This window comes from Arachis duranensis, chromosome 6, assembly GCF_000817695.3.
Source record: "Arachis duranensis cultivar V14167 chromosome 6, aradu.V14167.gnm2.J7QH, whole genome shotgun sequence".
Taxonomy (NCBI): Eukaryota; Viridiplantae; Streptophyta; class Magnoliopsida; order Fabales; family Fabaceae; genus Arachis; species Arachis duranensis.
This window is the reverse complement of record NC_029777.3, coordinates 75,343,889-75,365,045: the sequence shown is the minus strand read 5'-3', so window position 1 is coordinate 75,365,045 and position 21,157 is coordinate 75,343,889. Positions and strand designations below refer to the sequence as shown.

Sequence of the window (21,157 nt, the reverse complement as noted above, 5' to 3'; positions counted from 1 at the left end):
AATTGTTTTCTCCATATATTATTCACAATTTGTTTACTGCTTGCTTTCTAATATTCTGAATTTACTGTTAATGCTTTTGAACCTTTAAACACCATTTGTTTGCCTAACTAAGTAAATTACTTAACCATTGTTGCTTAGTCCATCAATCCTCGTGGGATCGACCTTCATTCACTTGAGATATTACTTGGTACGACCCGGTGCACTTGCCGGTTAGTGGTTATAAATTCCGCACCAGAGGGTCTCATCTGGGGGTTTTGGTTCTAGTTCTACTTCTTTCATGCATGGGTTTAGAAGCTTTGGAGTTAACTCATTTAATGCCTCCTTCAAGCTCTGATCTCTGGCATTAACCTTCATGCGTTCCTCTTCTTGAGTGGGCTGATGCAGGGTCTTGAAGATATGAAATGCTAGGTGCTCATCATGCACTCCTAGCAACAATTCCCCTTTTTTGACATCTATTAATGCTCTGCCCGTAGCTAAGGAAGGCCTCTTCAGAATGATGGGAATGTTAGAGTCCTCCTCCACGTCTAAGATGACATAGTCAGCTGGGAGGAAAAATTTACCTACTCTTGCCAGCATATTCTCCACAACTCCTAGTGCATGCTTTATAGATTTGTCAGCCATTTGGAGAGCTATCCGAGTTGATTTCAGTTCAAGAATTTGGAGTTTCCTCATGAGAGATAGAGGCATCAAGTTTATGATTGCACCAATGTCACAGAATGATTTCTCAATTTTTATGTTCCCTATGGTGCAAGGGATATGAAAACTTCCAGGATCATTTTTCTTCACTGGTAATTCTCTTTGGAGCATAGCACTACACTCCATTGTCATCTCAACAATTTGTCCTTCTTTCAAGGGCCTTTTATTTATCAACACTTTCTTCATAAACTTAGCATATAATGACATCTGCTCAAGTGCTTCTAAGAAAGGAATATTGATGCTGAGTGTTTTGAATATTTTCAGAAATTTGGAGTATTACTTATCCTTGTTTTCTTCCTTGAACCTTTGAGGATATGGAAGTTTGGGGACATATGGCTTCATCTCTTCCTTCTTCTCTTGTGGCTGTGGTTCAAGGATGTTCTTGTCTCCTTTTGAGATTTGTGAGTCTTTGGTTTTTTTTATCCTCTTCACTTCTTTCCTCTTTCTCTTCTTTTGGAGCTTCTCTGTCATGTTCTTCTTGAATGGTGGCTTCATTTCCCATAGTCTTCCTACTTCTCAATGTCATTGCTTTGCACTCTTCTCATTTTATAACTTTTTCCTTGTCCCTTGGGTTGTCTTCTGTGTCACCAGGGAGAGCATTTGCTCGCTTCTCACCCATTTCTGTGATTTATTTAGCCATTTGTTCCATGTGCCTTTCATGATTTCTGATTGATGCCTCTTAGTTTTTGCTTGTCAGGGCTTGATCTTTTCTTGTTGTTTCCTGATCTTGTCTTGCTATCTCTTGAGTTTTGATTAGTTTCTCCATCAACATCTCTAAGTTAGAGATCCTTTGAGAGTCTGGATACGGCTGTGGTTGCATGGGATGTGATGGTTGCTAATTGAAGTTATTTGAGACATTGGGGGAGCTATTTTGTGAGTTAAATGGTGGTGTGGAGAAGTTGTTCTAGGAAAATTGTGAAATGTTATGGGGTTGGAGGTATGTGTTTTCTGGTTTTGTGTATTGGTTGTTATTAGTAGGGGGTGGTTATGATTGTTTGTGTTGCAGAAGCTGTTGGAATTAAAGTTTCTTTGTCCTTGATTCTGGTTGTCACCCCACCTCAAGTTAGGATGATTCCTCTAAGATGGATTGTATGCATCACCATGGAAGTCATGTTGGAATGAACTTGAGGTGTTGTTCATGTACTGCACTTGCTCAACCCTTTGTTGCTCATAGTTGAATACCTCAAGGTCTTCTTCAGATTGATTCCATCCATGTGAGACTTGAGATTGGCCTTGTGTGCTCACTGCAGCAAGTTGCAGCTCATCAATTCTCTTAGCTATCATCTCCATTTGTTGTTGAATTTGTTGGTGCATCTGTTTGTTCTAAGCTAGGATTGCATTTACTCCTTCAGATTTCATCACTCCCCTCTTTGGAATTGTGTTGTGGTGCCTCTCAGAAGAGTAAAAAGATTGATTGTTGGTCACCATATCAATGAGGTCTTGTGCTTCTTGAGGAGTTTTCATCATCTAGAGTGAATCTCCTGAGGAATAGTCTAATGCTTTTCTTGCCTTTAGAGAAAGACCTTCATAGATGTTTTGAAGTTTCACCCACTCACTGAACATATTCGGTGGGCACCTCCTTATCAGGGCTTTGTATCTTTTCCATGCCTCATAGAGTCACTTTCTCTCCATTTGTGTGAAAGTTTGCACCTCTGTCTTCAGCTTAATGATTCTTTGAGGAGGGTAAAACTTAGCTAAGAATTTGCTCACCAAGTCATCCCAATTGTTGATGCTCTCCTTGGGAAGGATTTCCAGCCATTGGGATGCATTGGCCCTCGAGGATAAAAAGCTACTAAAAATGTTGAAGCATGTTGAATAAGGAATCAAGCATCTTAGGTTCTGAACTGATAGCCGAAAACAATGAGGAAAGATTAAGCGAAAATCAAGTTAAGGTTCTAACTGCGCAAGCCGACATAAAAGTTATGCAAACCAACGAATCAAGTGATGAATCCATATTTTACGATATATTTTGGTTTGATTTGAGTGGATTCCATCACTTAAACCCACATTTATTCACCTAAATAGCATGCTTTTGAGATTTCTTCCTAAATTGTGCTTGAAAGTGAAAACATATTCTTTTGTGCTTAATTTAGTCAATTTTATTCACTTTAATCCCATTTGGTACCTTGATGTATTTATTAAGTGATTTTCAGGTTTCCAAGGCAAGTATGGGTTGAAGAAGTGAGAAAAAGAGCATGCAAAAGGAAAGAATTCAAGAAATGAAGGATTTAGAAAGCTGCTAGCCCAGACATCTCTTTACTAAATTGGTCATAACTTAAGCTACAGAGGTCCAAATGATGCGGTTCTAGCGGCATTGGAAAGCTAACATCTGGGGGCTTCAAAATGATATACAAATTGCTATAGTGGACATAAGTCTAAGTGTGTGTATGCACATGTACTTGTACGTACGCACAAGTCAGGATTTAGCATATGTGGACGCACACATCTGTGCGTCCGCACAGGTCCCTGCACATGACCTCATTAATGGAAACTCGCTAGCAGCAATTTCTGGGCCCCCCAAAACCCAATCCAACTCATTTTTTGAAGCTATTTAAGGCCAAATTGAAGAAGGATGAATAGGGGTGATGAATCCATATTTTACGATATATTTTGGTTTGATTTGAGTGGATTTTATCACATAAATCCACATTTATTCATCTAAATAGCATAGTTTTATAATTCTCCCTAGATTTGTGCTTAATTGTAAAAAATATGCTTTTTAGTCCTTAAAATAGCTAAAATTAATTCACTTTAATCCCATTTAGTGCCTTGATGTATTTGTTGAGTGATTTCAGGTTTCCAAGGAAAGTATGGGATGGAAGAAGTGAAGAGAAAAGCATGCAAAAGGGAGAAATCATGAAGAAAATGGAGTTTGGAAGCTGCTGCAAGGATGCGTATGCACTAAATGTCGTGCGTACGCACGATGGAATTTTTGCGCAAAGATGCGTACGCACGACTGCTTGCACGTGAGCTCATTAATACAAATTGCTGGGGGCGAATTTTGGGCCTCCAAAACCCAATCTAACTTATTTTCTGAAGCTATTTAAGGCCAAGTGAAGAGGAATGAAGGGGGAAGGGGCAATTAGGTTTAGCTTTTATTATGTTTTCTCTTAGTTTCTAGAGAGAGAAGCTCCCCCCTCTCTCTAGAATTAGGGTTCTTTAGTTTAATTTCTTGTAATTTCTACTTTTAATCCTTATTTTCATTTACTTTTCCTTGTCATTTATTGTTATTGCATCTTTGTTCTTCTTCATTTCTCTTGTTATTTCCCTTATTTTGCCATTTTTATGTTATGAACACTCTTTGTTAATTTTACTTTCAATTAATGAAATTTATGTTTTATGTTCATTTATTGCTTTCTTTAGTTGTTATTATGATTTTCTTGCTTTTGGTAGTTAGAATTTATTTTAATGCAATTTAATATTATTTTATTTTCATGCACACCAAGTGTTTGATAAAATGCTTGATTTAGTTTTTACTTAGTTTTTCTCCACTCTTGGCTTGAAATTGTTGGTTTTGGTGATCCTTGAGTCATTGATATCTATTTTTGTTTGATATATTAGAGTAGTTAGTTAATTTGGTTTCCCTTGACTCTATGTGACCCCTAGTGTTGACATAGAACTTAGGGATTGAAATTAACTATGCCTATTTGACTTATCCTCGATGTAGGGTTGACTAAGTAGGATTAACTCTTCATAATCATCATGTGTTTGTGGTCAATGGCTAGGATAGGTGACCTTAGCTCTCAATTACTTGCAAAGAGGTTTCTTGCACTTTAATTTTACTTGCTATGACTTTTATTGCTTTTGACTTTTAATTTCTTGCATGTTAAGCTTTCACACTCTTGGTTGAGAAATTGGATGTTTGGGTGGAATTGAGTTGTGGATGTCCATTCTGCATTGTGTGAGAATAGTTAATTGGTTTGGTTTTCATTGACGTTAGTCTTTCACTAGGTTAATTAGTGAGTGACTAGGACTTATGGATTGAGATCAATTACACTCTTTTGACTAATTCTCAAGGTGGATTGATTAGTTTGGATTGATTCCACACAATTGCCATGTTTGTGGTCCACAACTAGGATAGGAAACCTAAACTCCCCAATTCTTGCCAAGAGTTGTCATTTACATTCCTTGCATGTTTATTTGCTTTCTTTTAAATTCTTGCATGATTATTTACTTTCTTGCTATTTACATTCCCTTGCTCTCTTGTTTTCATTCCCAATTCCCTATGCTCTCTCTCATAGCCAATAATAGACACTTAATTGCAACTCCTAGGGAGAACGACCCGGGAGCTAAATACTCTCGGTTATTTTAATTTGAATTTAACATTTGATTAATGATCATTGGTGGGGTTTGGACTATACTTGCAACAGACAAATCTTACTTTTATTGTGAAATCCAAACCTATGCTTTTGGTCATTGTTAGGGGCAATTAGGTTTAGCTTTTATGATGCTTTTTCTTAGTTTCTAGAGAGAGAAGCTCCCCCTCTCTCTAGAATTAGGGTTTTTAGCTTAGTTTCCTTTTAATTTCAGCACTTTAATTCTTGTTTTAGTATAGTTTTATTTATGTTTCTATGCTTTCTTGTCTTTATCTTCTTCATCTCTTTTGTTATTTTCTTTTTTACGTCATTTTCATGTTATGAATACTTTTGTCATTTTAATTCTAATTAATGCAATTTTATATTTTCATGTCATTTATTGCTTTCTCTAGATGTTATTGTTACTTTCTTGCTTTGGTAGTTTTAGAATTTATTTTATTACAATTTAATATTATTTTATTCTCATGCACACCAGGTGTTTGATAAAATGCTTGGCTTAGTTTTTACATAGTTTTTCTCCACTCTTGGCTTGAAATTGATGACTTTGGTGATCCTTGAGTCATTGATGTCCATTCTTGTTTGATACATTAGAGTAGTTAGTTGATTCGGTCTCCCTTGACTCTATGTGACCCATTAGTGTTGACATAGGACTTAGGGATTGAAATCAACTATGCCTACTTGACTTATCTTCGATGTAAGGTTGACTAAGTAGGATTAACTCTTCATAATCATCATATGTTTGTGGTCAATGTCTATGATAGGTAACCTTAGCTCTCAATGACTTGCCAAGAGATTTCTTGCTTTGACTTTACTTGCTTTTGACTTTTATTGCTTTGATGTCTATTTTCTTGCATCTTTAGTTTTCACACTCTGTGTTGAGAAATTGGGTGTTTGGGTGGAATTGAGTTGTGGATGTCCATTCCGCATTGTGTGGGAATAGTTAATTGGTTTGGTTTCCATTGACGCTAGTCTTTCACTGAGTTGACTAGGACTTATAGATTGAGATCAATTACACTCTTTTGACTAATTCTCAAGGAGGATTGACAAGTTTGGATTGATTCCACACAATTGCCATGTTTGTGGTCCACAACTAGGATAGGAAACCTAAACTCCCCAATTCTTGCCAAGAGTTGCCATTTACATTTTTTGCATGTTTATTTGCTTTCTTTTAATTCCTTGCATGATCATTTAATTTCTTGCTATTTACATTTCCTTGCCATCATCCAATCCCCATTTCCCCTTTATAGCCAATAATATACATTTCATTGCAACTCCTAGGGAAGACGACTCGAGGTTTAAATACTCTCGGTTAATTAGAATTTGTAAACATTTGATTAAGAGAATTCATTGTTCGTTTGGACTATGCTACCAACGATTTGATTCTTGCTTTGATCAATTCTAAACCGGTAATAGTTTTCTTCGTCAAATTTGGCACCGTTACCGGGGAGTTATGATGTGTATTTTTGGAAAACGAATCCCAAACACACAAACTCACCAGCAAGTGTACCGGGTCGCATTAAGTAGTAATAACTCACTTAGAGTGAGGTCGATCCCACAGGGATTGATGGATCAAGCAACTTTAGTGGGTGATTAGTTTAGTCAAGCTAACATTGGTGATTTGAGTGAAATTGAGTAACAGAAAGTAAAATTGCAGTGAATTTAAAGCTGCAGAATGTAAATGGGCAGAAAACTTAAAGAGCAAGCAATGTAAATTATAGAAACTTAAATGACAAGAAATGTAAATTGCATCAAATGTAAAGGGAAGCGGGTGCTGGAAATTAAAGAAGCAGTAATTTAGAACTCAGATCAATTGCAGAAAATTAAATTGCAGGAAGAATAATGGAGTTGGAGTGCTGGAAATTAAAATAGAACTAAAAGATGTAAATTGCATTAAACTAAAGAGCTCTCAGATTATGAAATTCAGAAACAGATCAATTCAATATCAAAATAGAAATGTAGAGGTGTTGAAGAATCAAAACAGCAAGAACTTAGATCATTCATGAAAATTCAGAAGAGGAATCAACAATTTCAATGGAACAGTAAAAACAGAAGAGCAGCCAAGAGCTCAGCGCAATTGCAAAATAAAGTTAAAGATCTCAGGAAATCAAAGAGACTAGAAAACAAGTCTAGATCTCAATTCCTTCCTTGATCCAACAGCAAACAGATTAAAGAAGAAATAGAAAAATAGAAGCAGCAAATGAAAACTTAGATTCAATCCTTAATTCACTGAATTATGCAGCAAGTAAAAAAAAAAGAGAAATCTCAGAGGGGGAATGAAACAGAATTCCTTCAACCCTCCATCCAAGATTCAAAACAAAGCAAGGAAAACTAAAAGAGTAAGCTCTCTAATCCTAATGCTCCCTAGTGGAGCCAGCCTCCCTTTCAAGAATGAGGATGTTGCCTTATATAGGCTTTACAAAATAAAAATGAAAAATGAAATTGAAATTCTAAACAAATTACAATTAAAATGAATTCCTAAGCTAACTGGTCCTTGTGCCTTTGAGTGGTGTCATGAGTTTTTCTTGCTTTTGGGCTTGTAAATTTTGGTGAAGGGTTGATTTTAATTTGATTTTTGGACCACGGGTCACACTCCGAAGGCAAAGCTCGGTTCATGGGGAGAGCGCAGCTTTGGTGCTTGTTTCCTTGGCCCTTTTGGTGTGTGACAAGCTTTGCTTGGCAAGGGAGGTAGCGCTCAGCTCTTGGCAAGAGCACATTTTCCTCCTTGTCTTTAGTGTGCAATCCCAATTTGAACCTTGCTGGGAGCATTTTGGGGAAGCAAATTTCCTTTGAAGAGTGGCACTCCTTTCTTGCCATCATAGGTTCGAACCTTGGCTACTTCATTTTTGACCATTTCCTTGCATTTTATTTTGAGTAGGAGCTCGATAAAGCTCTCCACGAGAGCTTTGAGCTCTCCAAGTGAGCGCTCCTTTGCTTTGGAGTGAGGCTCCAGCGTCGAACCTTGGTAGAAGCATTGGCAGATTTTTTTGCTTGTTTTTTGGCCCTTAAAGATACCTTTCACTCATGCCAAATATGAATTACCATAAATCGTTGGAAAACTCTGAATGTCAGCTTTCCAACGCAACTGAAAGCACATCAATTAGACATCTATAGCTCAAGTTATGACCCTTTGAAGGAGACAGGGTCATGCTGTGAATGCCCAGATTTTAACTTAGCGAAATTTCTTGCCTCCAAGCTCATTTTTCTTGTACGGCAAAGCTAGGTTCATGGGGAGAGCGGAGCTTTGAGTGCTGATTGCCACTCTCCCTTGATTTGGTCATGGGCCATGCTTTTAAAAGCGTGGCCTAAGGCTCTAAAGTGTGCTCCAACTTCAAAGTGTGCCCCAAAGCTCTTTTTTTCTCCTTTTTAGCTTATTTTGTGCTTCTTTGCTTCTTTTTCTTCTTATTTTCTACAAGATTTATAAAATTAAAAGATCAAAGAAATATACCAATTAAGTACAAAAGCATTCAATATTTAAGCACAAATCATCAATTTCTTGTATGAAAAAGCATAGAAAAACATGACATGTTGACATGTCATCAAGTTGCAATGGTGTATGTTTTTTGCCATTGTAAATATGTTAATATGTAAATAGCTTATTTTTGGTTGATTGTACATATATTGCTTGCTTGCTTTTAACTATTGTGAATATGTTAGTATGTGAGTATTTTGTTTTTTGTTTGATATTGTGAATATGTTGATATTGTGAATATGTTTTTCTTGTTTGCTTTTTGTTCTTCTTGTTGGAAGCTCATGGCTTGTTGGACACTCCATCAAAGCTTGGGACAATCAATGCAGAGTTTGGAAACCCAAGCATTGTTAGAGCTTCTCAATAAAGTCTAACTTAAGGACTCTAAATAGAAGTGCTAGGTGAGAGACACCCCACCATGGTAACACCTTTCTAGCCCTCTCTTTATACATAGTTTCAATTTATTGCATTTTATTTCTTGTACATAGCTTAGGTTTAGCTTAATTTCAAGCTTAATTGATTAGATTTTAGTTTAGATCATGTGTTTTGATGAATAATATGTTTTGGGGTTGAAAAGCTATTTTGGATATCAAGTTTGGTGCCTTAGAGCACTAAATTTTTTTTTAGAAAAACAGAGCATGTGCGTGCGCACACACCTGTGCGTACGCACACAACCCCAAATTTCGGGTGCGCGCGCACACCAGCTTACACCCCCTTCTGCTAGGAGCGTTCGCACGCCTTGTGCGTCCGCATCCCCCATCTTTTTGCCTCTGTGCGTCCACACGGACCTGTATGCGTACGTACAGAAGGCGTGATAGCTGGCAATGTTGACGCTTCATTCATGTTAAAAAAAAGAAATGTTCTGTGCGTGCGCACACGCTGGTGCATACGCACACTTTCTAATCCTCTCTCTGTTCAGAGCGCTCGCACACACTTGTGCGTCCGCTCACCCTCCATTTATTTACCTTCTGTGCTTGCGCACAAGCTTGTGCGCACGCACACATCTTGATCCCCTCTCTATTTGGAGCACCCGCACACCTGGTGCGGACGCACACCCTTTCTTCTCCACCTAGTGTGCGTACGGACACATACCTGTGCATACGCGCCCCTGTTTTTTCACCATTACACTTCTCTTCTTCTCTTCTCTGTACTTCTTCTCTTCTTCTTCCTTCCACCCCTCTCTTCTCTTGATTTTGCCCTCTTCTCTCCTTACTTTGCTTAGTTTTATATGCATTTTTTTTATTTTTAGTAATTATATTAGTGTTACTTTTGTTGATTTTGAATAAATTGCAAGTGTTTGCTTGATATTTGTTGGGTTGCTTCTTGCTTGAATTTTGATTTAATGAATATGTGTACTATGTATCAAGTCTTTGTTGATTGTTTAGATGACTTGCAAGTTTAATGCATGTGTTGTAGCTACTATATGTGTTAGACTATATCCTTATTTGGCATCTTAATCATGAATTGTGCACTTTACCTTAGTGAATTGAGTTGAACTACTTAGTCATCATGATTCTTAAGTCAATATAATCACATAACAAGGTATTTGTTTCTTGTTAATGCCTTGCATTTTTTTGAGTCGACTTGGCTTGATTCTTATCAAGACTTGTCACTTTTTGTAACAAGCACCTTATACATGTGATTATTCCTATGTATGAATAAGTAGTCTCTTTTCATCATTGAATAGGTTATTGTTAATTGTGCTATTTTCCATTAATTTTGAGCTTTCACTTGCACAATTTCAATATCCAATACCTCATATGCTTAATTCACTTTAGTTGTGGCTGTCTAGGGTTGCTTGTGCCTTAAGTTTTGCTTATGCTTCACTTGCAACCTAGACCACTTAATTGAGGAACGTGCTTTCCTTTGCTTTTGTAGTTATCACCTTACCCGACCAATGTGTTGTGTTCTAAATTGTGTGCGCATTTAGAATACACACATTGTCTTTTATCATACTACACTACTATGACCTTTTCCTCAATTCTTGTTTTCTACAGCAACCCGGATCCCCCGGTGCCCACCAGCTGAAGGTGGAGACTCACATTTCTTTATCCCCCGGATTGAGTGCATGCACGGAGGACCGTGCAACATTTAAGTGTGGGGGAGGATCCGCAATTTTGGGGCGTAAAATTCTCTTTCTCAACACTTGCACTATTTTCTTGTTTTAATAGTTGTGTTTTATGAATATTTGTTTATCATTTCATTACATTGCACTTTGTTTAGTTTGCTTGTATACATCTTAGCTTGGTTATAGTTTATTTTTGGTAAATTTTTGCATGTTGCATGTTAGATTGAATAAGTTTGGTTAAAACAACAAAGAATTTTCAAGAAATCTTTTTTTTGGGCATTCCATTGATTAGACTTAAAAACTTGTTTTTGAACTTGTTTGAAGTATCTTTTTATGGAACATAGAAAAGAGCTTGAACAGAATACCTTGTGATATTTGAGCCTTAATTGTGTGGTTGCATATTTCCAACCACAAATTTTATTCTTGTGTGTTAAACTCCTTTTATGATTGCGATCTTAGATTTGCTTTAGTCTATATGTCCTATATTTGATGTTTTGAATTGCGTTTAGTATGATTGAAGCCATCTTTAAAATTGAACTCACAAACCCATATGGCCAACCCTTACATCTACCCTTGTAAACCACTTTTTGAGCCTTTAATTTCTCTTTGTTCTAATTTTAAGCACATTATTTGCCCTAAGTAAAAAAACTATTATGTCCTTGAATTGTATCTTTGATTAGCTTGGGTTTGAGTGTGTGTGTGTGTTAATCAAGTGTGGGAGAATTTGTGGAAAAACTTTGGTAGTTAGTGCTTTGGGTGTTCATTGAAAATATTTAGAAAAGTGAAAAAATACTCATGTATTCATTACTTGGAACATATACATCTCTCTTGTATAATTAAAAAAAAAAAGAAAAAATAATAATAAGAATGTAAATAAGAGATGCATATGTGGTTGAATTGAAAAGAAGCATGCATGAGTGAATGTGAGAAAAGGGATAAATGGGTAGTTAGGTTGCTTTGTCATGTATATAAGATGATATATGATTAGGTGGGATACTTGAGCTAATCAAAGATCCAATCTATTAGCCCACTTAACCATAATAATCCTATCCTTACCTAAGACCCATTACAACCCACAAAAGTCCTCATGATATTTGCATTCATGCATCAAATATTAGTTGATTGTTAGATGACTTGCAAATCTTTGAGAAACATGATTAAAGGTGGATTGAGTGATTAAGCCCTAAACACTGAGCAACAAGAGTGTAAACACATCCAGTGAGGGGTTCAATCGCTCAATTCTATGATTCCATTGCTTATCTTGTATCTTCTTGCAAGTTGTTGAACTTAATTTTGGAAACTTCAAATCAAATCTTTGGACATCAATCATATTGCTATATTGGCTTTGTCTTGGCCCTAAGTTTCTACTTTGGATTAATGGAGATTCTCTTGTTTGTTTTTACCAAACTCAATAGAAACCATATTGTAAATATAGGTAGATAGCATTTAGTATAGCTGCATGCATATAAGTAGTTGCATTAAATAAATTATTTTCCCTTCATTCATCTCCTTTGGTTGTGTTTAGCATGAGGACATGCTATTGTTTAAGTGTGGGGAAATTGATGAATCCATATTTTACGATGTATTTTGGTTTGATTTGAGTGGATTCCATCACTTAAACTCACATTTATTCACCTAAATAGCATGTTTTTGAGACTTCTTCCTAAATTGTGCTTGAAAGTGAAAAGATGTTCTTTTGTGCTTAATTTAGTCATCAATTTTATTCACTTTAATCCCATTTGGTGCCTTGATGTATTTGTTAAGTGATTTTCAGGTTTCCAAGGCAAGTATGGGTTGAAGAAGTGAGGAAAAGAGCATGCAAAAGGTAAGAATTCAAGAAATGAAGGATTTGGAAAGCTGCCAGCCCTGACCTCTCTGTACTAAATTGGTCATAACTTGAGCTACAGAAGTCTAAATGAGGTGGTTCCAGCGGCATTGAAAAGCTAACGTCTGGGGCTTCAAAATTATATGCAATTTGCTATAGTGGACATAAGTCTATGTGTGCGTACGCACAGGTACTTATGCGTATGCACAAGTCAGGATTTACCATGTGTGCGGACGCACATATCTGTGCGTCTGCACAGGTTCCTGCACGTGACCTCATTAATGGCAACTCGCTGGTAGCGATTTCTGGGCCCCCAAAACCCAATCCAACTCATTTTTTGAAGCTATTTAAGGCCAAATTGAAGAAGGATGAAGGGGGCAATTAGATTTAGCTTTTATGATGCTTTCTCGTAGTTTCTAGAGAGAAAAGCTCCCCCCTCTCTCTAGAATTAGGATTTTTAGCTTAGTTTTATTTTAATTTCAGCACTTTAATTCTTGTTTTAGTATAGTTTTATTTATGTTTCTATGCTTTCTTGTCTTTATCTTCTTCATCTTTTTTGTTATTTTCTTTTTTATGTCATTTTCATGTTATGAACACTTTTGTCATTTTAATTCTAATTAATGTAATTTTATGTTTTCATGTCATTTATTGCTTTCTGTAGTTGTTATTGTTACTTTCTTGATTTGGTAGTTTTAGAATTTATTTTATTGTAATTTAATATTATTTTATTCTCATTCACACCAAGTGTTTGATAAAATGCTTGGCTTAGTTTTTACATAGTTTTTCTCTACTCTTGGCTTGAAATTGATGACTTTGGTGATCCTTAAGTCATTGATGTCCATTCTTGTTTGATACATTAGAGTAGTTAGTTGATTTGGTCTCCCTTGACTCTATGTGACCCATTAGTGTTGACATAGGACTTAGGGATTGAAATCAACTATGCCTACTTGACTTATCTTTGATGCAAGGTTGACTAAGTAGGATTAACTCTTCATAATCATCATATGTTTGTGGTCAATGTCTAGGATAGGTAACCTTAGCTCTTAATTACTTGATAAGAGATTTCTTGCTTTGACTTTACTTGCTTTTGACTTTTATTGCTTTGATGTCTATTTTCTTACATGTTCAGTTTTCACACTCTTGATTGAGAAATTAGGTGTTTGGGTGGAATTGAATTGTGGAAGTCCATTCCGCATTGTGTGGAAATAGTTAATTGATTTGGTTTCCATTAACGCTAGTCTTTCACTAAGTAATTAGTGAGTTGACTAGGACTTATGGATTGAGATCAATTACATTCTTTTGACTAATTCTCAAGGAGGATTGACTAGTTTGCATTGATTCTACACAATTGCCATGTTTGTGGTCCACAACTAGGATAGGAATTCCTAATTACCCAATTCTTGCCAAGAGTCCTTTTTAGCATTTAATTTCCATTTTCATTGCTTTTACTTGCTTAGACTTTTGCTTTCTTGCATGCTAAGTTACTTCATTGCTATTTATATTTCTTGCTCTCTTGCTTGCATTCACAATTTCCCATGCTCTCTCTTATAGCCAATAAATGTACATTTTATTGCAACTCCTAGGGAAGACGATCTGAGGTTTAAATACTCTCGGTTAATTAGAATTTGTAAACATTTGATTTTGAGAATTCAATGTTGGTTTGGACTATGCTACCAACGAATTGACTCTTGTTTTGATCAATTCCAAACTGGCAATAGTTCTCTTGTCATCGAGCCTAGAGAGTTTAAAAGAGAAAGCTGTGTATTATTAGAGACTACTTCGGTGACCGGTAACAGATGAACGATTGACCTAAAGGAGTTCACTTTGAGGTACGTTGGGCCGTCTGAGGTGTTAGAACAAATTAAACCAGTAGTATATCAAGTGTTCTTACAGCCGTGTCTCTCAATCTTGCGCGATGTATTCCATGCCTCCTAGTTCCAAGAATACATTCCCAATACAACTTATGTACTAGAACTTGAACCAGTTCAATCCAGGAAGGATATGAAGTTTCAAGTGACCACAATTAGGATTGATAATGTAAACATTAAGGAACTTTGAGGAAAAGAGGTCTCATTAGAGAAAGTGACTTGGAAATCAAGTCGGGAGCACACCGGGGAAACTTGAATTGAGAATGAGGACAGACTACCCGCACCTATTCTCAGCTAACTGAATTCGAATTTTGTGCGCAAAATTCTTATTTAAGTGGATAGAATGTAAAAGCCGAATAATTAATAAATAATTAACTCATAAATTAATATTTATTCTAGAAAATAAAAAAATGAATTTTATAATTTAATGTGATAGAGCTAATTAAAACAAGGTTTTGACACTAATCTTAAAGAATTTGGCCTAAAATTGGGCCAAACGAGCCAAACCGGTTGAACCGGACCCAAAATGGGCCAAAGGCCCAACCAAAACCCACTAACACATATAGGATCAGCCTTTCCTCCCCTTCCTTAATGGGAAACACGCTGATGCAGCTTTGGGGAAGGGAAGAACATGAACACAAACACCAAACCCTTCGTTAGATCCAAATCAAGGTAACTTTTAATCTGGAGCTCCGATCGTCGCACCGTTTACGGCTACGCGACTAGAGCGTCGAACTCTACAAAGCCCAATACTTCATTAGGTAAGAAGTTCACGTTTTCTTCCTCAATTTTCTCCTTTCCAATTTCGAATTTGATGAACAATTATGTTAAAAATTGTTTAATTTCGGTGTTTAAGTTCGAATTAGCTTGCGGGTTTTATTGGGTTTGACTCACTTGAGCTGTGGACAAGGTAAGACCCTAACCCTCTTGTGAAATTTTGAGATTTTGAGCTTAGGGATTGATTTTAGTTATGTGGTTTAGATTGAATATTGTTGGTGTAAAATCAAATTGGAGGTCGGACTTGTGAAATAGGAACTCTTTTGAAGAGATTGGAAGCTTGAGATCAATTTTTAAAGCTAGGATTCGTTCGTTAGGGGCTGTGAATGATAGCTTATGGTGCAGAAAACACTTGAGATGTTCTGAGTTTACCGGAAAATCAGCTAAGGTATGGTTTCGGTTTCTCGTAACTAAAATATAATGTGTCGTGAAAACTTAGGCCAGGTAACCGTAAGATAAGATTGAAATGATGATGTTGTTGAGGTTGATATTTGTTGGTATTTATGAGGATGTTGTTGGTAAAATAATGGTTTGTATTTTGGGTGATTAGTGATGCATGTTGATAGTTGATTAGTAATATGAATGAGGATGGTGTTAGTGAAATAATGATGCTTGAGTTATTAATGATACATGTTGATAATTATGTATGTAGTTGTTTTGAATATGGATTATTGTGTTGAGACGGATAAAATGACGTGTTGGATTAGTATTGGATGAATGAGGAGTGTTGAGATATGAATGGATGGATTTAATTCAATTTTGGTAAGTTTTGAAATGGTTTTGGAATTGAAAAGATTGGGAAAAGCTTGAGTTTTAAGTTTCGGTCAAAAAAGAGTTTTAACGAACTTTGGCAGTTGGTGCACGAAATTGTGATAATCAACAATGGCTCCAAAGACTTGGTGCTCTCAGACGTGAATCACACTTCGTCACAATTCCGCATAACTATTGGCGCGAGGGCAGCCTCGCGCTCGCACAACTCTCTGTTCGAATTTTTATTTTTGCCAAATTTGGGGTGACCCGATCGCGTGGGGCATGCGATCGCGTGAGTGGGCTTTAGAAAGGAATGACGCGGACGTGTCGGCGACGTGGTCGCGTGGTAGAGATTGTGCATCCAGCACCAATCTGGCACCACTCTCGCACAATAATTCGTTGTGCACCCTTTTTACGTCGAAAATCAGGGCACGCGGTCGCGTGGGAGGCCATTATTTCCATATGACGTGGACGCGTCAGTGACGCGGCCGCGTGGGACGATTTATGCCACGGGCACGCCTCTAGCCACGCTTTCGCGTGACTCTCTGTTCGATTTCTCTTCTTCACAACGCACATGTGACGCGGACGCATCAGCGACGCTGCCGCGTCGTGTGCGTGCTTTTTTTTATGCAAAATGCAGAATGCAATGCTTAATGTGAATGCTATGTATGATTCCAGGTTCAATAAAGGATAAAATAAAACTTGAAAACAAATAAAACTGAATAAAAATGAAAAAGGAACGATCATACCATGGTGGGGTTGTCTCCCACCTAGCACTTTTAGTTAAAGTTCTTAAGTTGGACATTTGAGGAGCTTCCTGTTATGGTGGCTTGTGCTTGAACTCATCCAGAAATCTCCACCAATGTTTGGAGTTCCAGTAGCCTCCGGGGTCCTAAACAAGGCGCAGAAAGCCTTCAAGTAAGTTAAAGCAAGTGACAAGGCCCCAAGAGTGTTGATTTCTAGAGTGAATTTCGGGGTCCCAATTTCCACTTTTACACCCGTTTTTGTCTTGATCTGTATTTTTCCAGCCAGGTGATGAGTGATCTGAATTCCCACTGCAGTGACCAAATAGCTTCCGAGATCCTTTCAATTGAGCTTGACACCAGTCCTTGCACCTCAAATTGAAGTGTGAAACTTCATTGGAGCTTGCATACCATCTCTGAGTGCGAGTCATTTTCCTTTTACTCTTGAAGCCGTAGAGAGCTCTAAGCTGGCCATCTGTTTCAAGCAAACCGTATTCAAGTGGAAAAATAAAGATAAGAGTCAAGGATTTTACCCACTTGAAGTATGTATTGGGTGGTAATGGCCTTGGGATCAGTGTTTCCAGTGGTTCTGCAAGCTCTACTCCCTTGTGGTCTTCTGTAAATTCCTCCACTTCCTTGCAAATTTCTTCAACTTCACCCATATCTTGATCAAAGTCATTGATATCTTCCTCATCACTTAAGTCATAATTGGGAGGTTGAGAAAAGTCGACCTCTGCATCATCTTCGTATTCACTTGGGGGAGATTCTTCTGTCTCAAAGGATTCACTTGCGGATGCAAGTTCATCACGAGGAGGACTTGACTGGTGACTATCATCATCAAAGAAACATGCGTTTTGAGTTACTCCGTCCAGTTCTTCATAAAATATCCGCATTGGAGGTTGTGCAGCATCCTCTTTAGCGTCAGTTGTAACATCCTTGACGGGGTCTTCCATGACTCTGTATTCCCGTGGAGGTTCAGCATCTCCTAAATCTTCAACCAACTCTTCTTCTTCTATAATGATAGCATCCTCTACTTGTTCTAGTACGAAGTTGTGCTCTATGTTGTCCACTAGAGTTCCTTGTGTCTTCTTCACAATACATTCTTCATTAGATTCTCCATATGAAGCCATGGGAGTCTATTGAGTGGCTGAATGTCTGGAAGATAGTTGATTTATTGCTTGCTCCAGTTGCTGAAGGGTTGTATCGAATTGGTTTACTGATTCTTCAAAGTGAACCTGTGATTCTTGGCTTGATGGATATGAACATGGTTTGTAGGAGAGTGGTGGTTCTTGGGAGTGATTGAATTGGCGTTGGGGTGGATAAGGATCATGTGGTAGTGAATGGTGAAAAGAAGCTCGTGAGTATGGTGGATTGGGGCTGTGTTGGAAGGATGGTCTCTGAGCACAGGGTGGGGCTTGTTGGTAGCTACAAGGCGGTCCACCGAATCTATCAGTTGGACATGCATTGTAAAATGGTCTTTGTCCATGGTATCTAGGATGGTGTTGTTGCCTAAAGGGTTGATTGGATCCTTGTGGCTCCATCCATCTTTGATTGCTTATACCTTGATGCATAGTCCTGTTATAGCTTCCATTCCTTGCAACAAAATTAGAACCAAACTCAAAGCGAGAGGGGTGAGAATTCATAATAGTTATCAGAAATAAGAGGGAAGAGAGAAAACAAATAAACAAGCAAAAGAAAATTTATTATATATATATATATTTTTTGAAAAATATTTACAATAACCAATAATAAGGCACACGTTTGTAATTCCCCGGCAACGGCGCCATTTTGAAGAGAGAACTTTTGCGTGGTCTAGAATTCAGAATAAATTTCCATTGCAAGTATAGCTTCTAAACCAAAAAAAGTCCTTTCATACAAACGGTTTGGTTGTCACAAGTAACAAACCCCTAAATATATTGATAACCGAAGTATTTAAACCTCGGGTCGTCTTCTCAAGGAATTGCAGGGAGGTATGTTCTTATTATTGGTTATGAGTTTGTAAATTGGGGGTTTTAAGAATGAGGAACAATTATGATGAATGACAAGTAAAATAAATAATTGACTGTAAAATAAACTCTTGGCAAGGTATGAGAACTGAAAGTCCTATCCTAGTTATCCTTATCAATTGTGATGAGAATTGGATTTTTTTCTCCCACTTTGTTAACCACTAACTATGAAGGTAAGTCAAGTGAATGAATTAATTAGAATCCTCAAGTCCCAGTCTTTCCTTGGGAAAAGTTAGAGTTATTGGATCTCGAATTAATTCTTGAAGAATTCAAATTTTCAGTCAACAATGAGTTTGATAACTCAAGAGTTACCAATTAATCAACCAAAGCCAAAAGGGAATAAAATCTACTTGAATGAAAATAATTTGGATAGACACCAAACATCAGTGACATATAAGTCTGAAATATCTCAATTGTATTAATAAAATAAAATCAATCCAAATATGAAGAGTCATAAGCCAAATAAGCAACATCAATGATCAACAATTAAGAGAAGTCGAAATAAAAAGATACTAAACCTGATAAAAGGATGAGATAAAAATATTCCTAATTTCTAAAAATCCTAATCCTAAATCCTAAGAGAGAGGAGAGAGCCTCTCTCTCTAAAAACTACATCTAAATCCTCAAAAGTGAATTATCAAAAGCATCCTGAGTCTCTGCATGTTTCCTGACTTTAATCTGTGTTTCTGGACCGAAAACTGGGTTGAAATGCGGCCTAGAATCTCTGCCAGTGACTTTTGTAAATCTGCAGATCGCGCATGTCATGCGATCGCGTCATCCATGCGAATGCGTCATTCGCGTTTTTCCCTGCCACGCGTTCGCGTCGTCCACGCTTCCGTGTCACTTGTGCTTTTCCAATCCGCGCGGTCGCGTGAGCCATGCGGCCGCGTCACTGCGAATTTCTTTCTTCCACGTGGTCACGTCGCTGACGCGTACGCGTCACTTCTCGCTGGTCATCTCCTCAATTTCTTGTGTTGCTTCCATTTTTGCAAGCTTCCTTCCCAATCTCTCACTCATTCATGCCCTATAAAGCCTGAAATACTTAACACACAGATCAAGGCATCGAATGGTAATAAGAGAGGATTAAGATTAGCCAAATTAAGACCAAAGAAGCATGTTTTCAATCATAGAACTAAACTAGGAAGGAATTGTAAAATCATGCAAATCATATGAATAAATGGGTGAAAAGCTCGATAAAACTACTCAATTAAATACAATATAAACCATAAAATAGTGGTTTATCAATGGTCATCTTGTAAATCTCAGTCAGGCGGATAAAAATGGTTATGGATTTTGATAATTAAAATATAAATAAACATAAAATAAAGATAGAGATACTTATGTAAATCATTGGTGGGAATTTCAGATAACCGTATGGAGATGCTTCATCCCTCTTGAATCTCTGCTTTCCTACTGCCTTCATCCAATCCTTCATACTCCTTTCCATGGCAAGCTGTATATTGGGTTTCACCGACGTCAATGGCTACCTCCCATCCTCTCAGTGAAAAAGGTCCTCTACGGTTACCCGCATGACTAATCAGCTGTTGGTTCTCGATCGTGTAGGAATAGGATTTACTATCCTTTTGCGTCTGTCACTACGCCCTATAGTCGCGAGTTTGAAGCTCGTCACAGTCATCCCTTCCCAGATCCTACTCGGAATACCACAGACAAGGTTTAGACTTTTCGAATCTCAGGAATGGCTGCCAATAATTCTAGTTTATACCACGAAGACTCTGATCTCACGGAATGGAAGGCTCGGTTGTCATGCGAGGCAACCATGCGTCGTGGACCAGGAATCCAAGAGATACATGCTCAATCTTATGTAGAACAGAAGTGGTTGTCAGGCACGCGTTTATAGGTGAGAATGATGATGAGTGTCACGGATCATCATATTCATCAGGTTGAAGTGTGAGTGAATATCTTAGAATAAGAATAAGCATAAATTGAATAGAAGAACAATAGTACTTTGCATTAATACTCGAGGAACAGCAGAGCTCCACACCTTGATCTATGGTGTGTAGAAACTCCACTATTGAAAATACGTAAGTGATGATGGTATTGTTTTTAGTATGTTTTTAGTAGTTTTAGTTGAGTTCTTAGTATATTTTTATTAGTTTTTAGTTAAAATTCACTTTTCTGGACTTTACTATGAGTTTGTGTATTTTTCTGTGATTTCAGGTATTTTCTGGCTGAAATTGAGGGACCTGAGCAAAAATCTGAACCAGAGACTGAAAAGGACTGAAGATGCTGTTGGATTCTGACCTCCCTGCACTCGAAGTGGATTTTCTGGAGCTACAAAAGCCTAATTGGCGCGCTCTCAACGGCGTTGGAAAGTAGACATCCTGGGCTTTCCAGCAATATATGATAGTCCATACTTTGCCCAAGATTTGATGGCCCAAACCGGCGTTCAAAGTCACCCTCAGGACTCCCAGCGTTAAACGCTGGAACTGGCACCCAAATGGGAGTTAAACGCCCAAACTGGCATAAAAGCTGGCGTTTAACTCCAAGAAGAGTCTCCACACGAAAATGCTTCATTGCTCAGCCCAAGCACACACCAAGTGGGCCCGGAAGTGGATTTTTATGTCTTTTACTCATCTCTGTACACCATAGGCTACTAGTTTTCTATAAGTAGGACCTTTTAT

General features: G+C 37.6%; 1 protein-coding gene across 1 annotated transcript; it reads right to left on the bottom strand.

The window, feature by feature from the left end:
- Nucleotides 1-210: 210 nt before the first annotated feature.
- On the bottom strand, nucleotides 211-822 carry LOC107494126 (uncharacterized). The gene has a single exon (XM_016115155.1). It carries the CDS (start codon nucleotides 820-822, stop codon nucleotides 211-213), a length of 612 nt encoding a protein of 203 aa, XP_015970641.1.
- Nucleotides 823-21,157: the final 20,335 nt, after the last annotated feature.

Excerpts from the sequence above, each read along its gene's own strand:
- LOC107494126 (XM_016115155.1), bottom strand. The coding sequence starts at position 822 with ATGGAGTGTAGTGCTATGCTCCAAAGAGAATTACCAGTGAAGAAAAAT.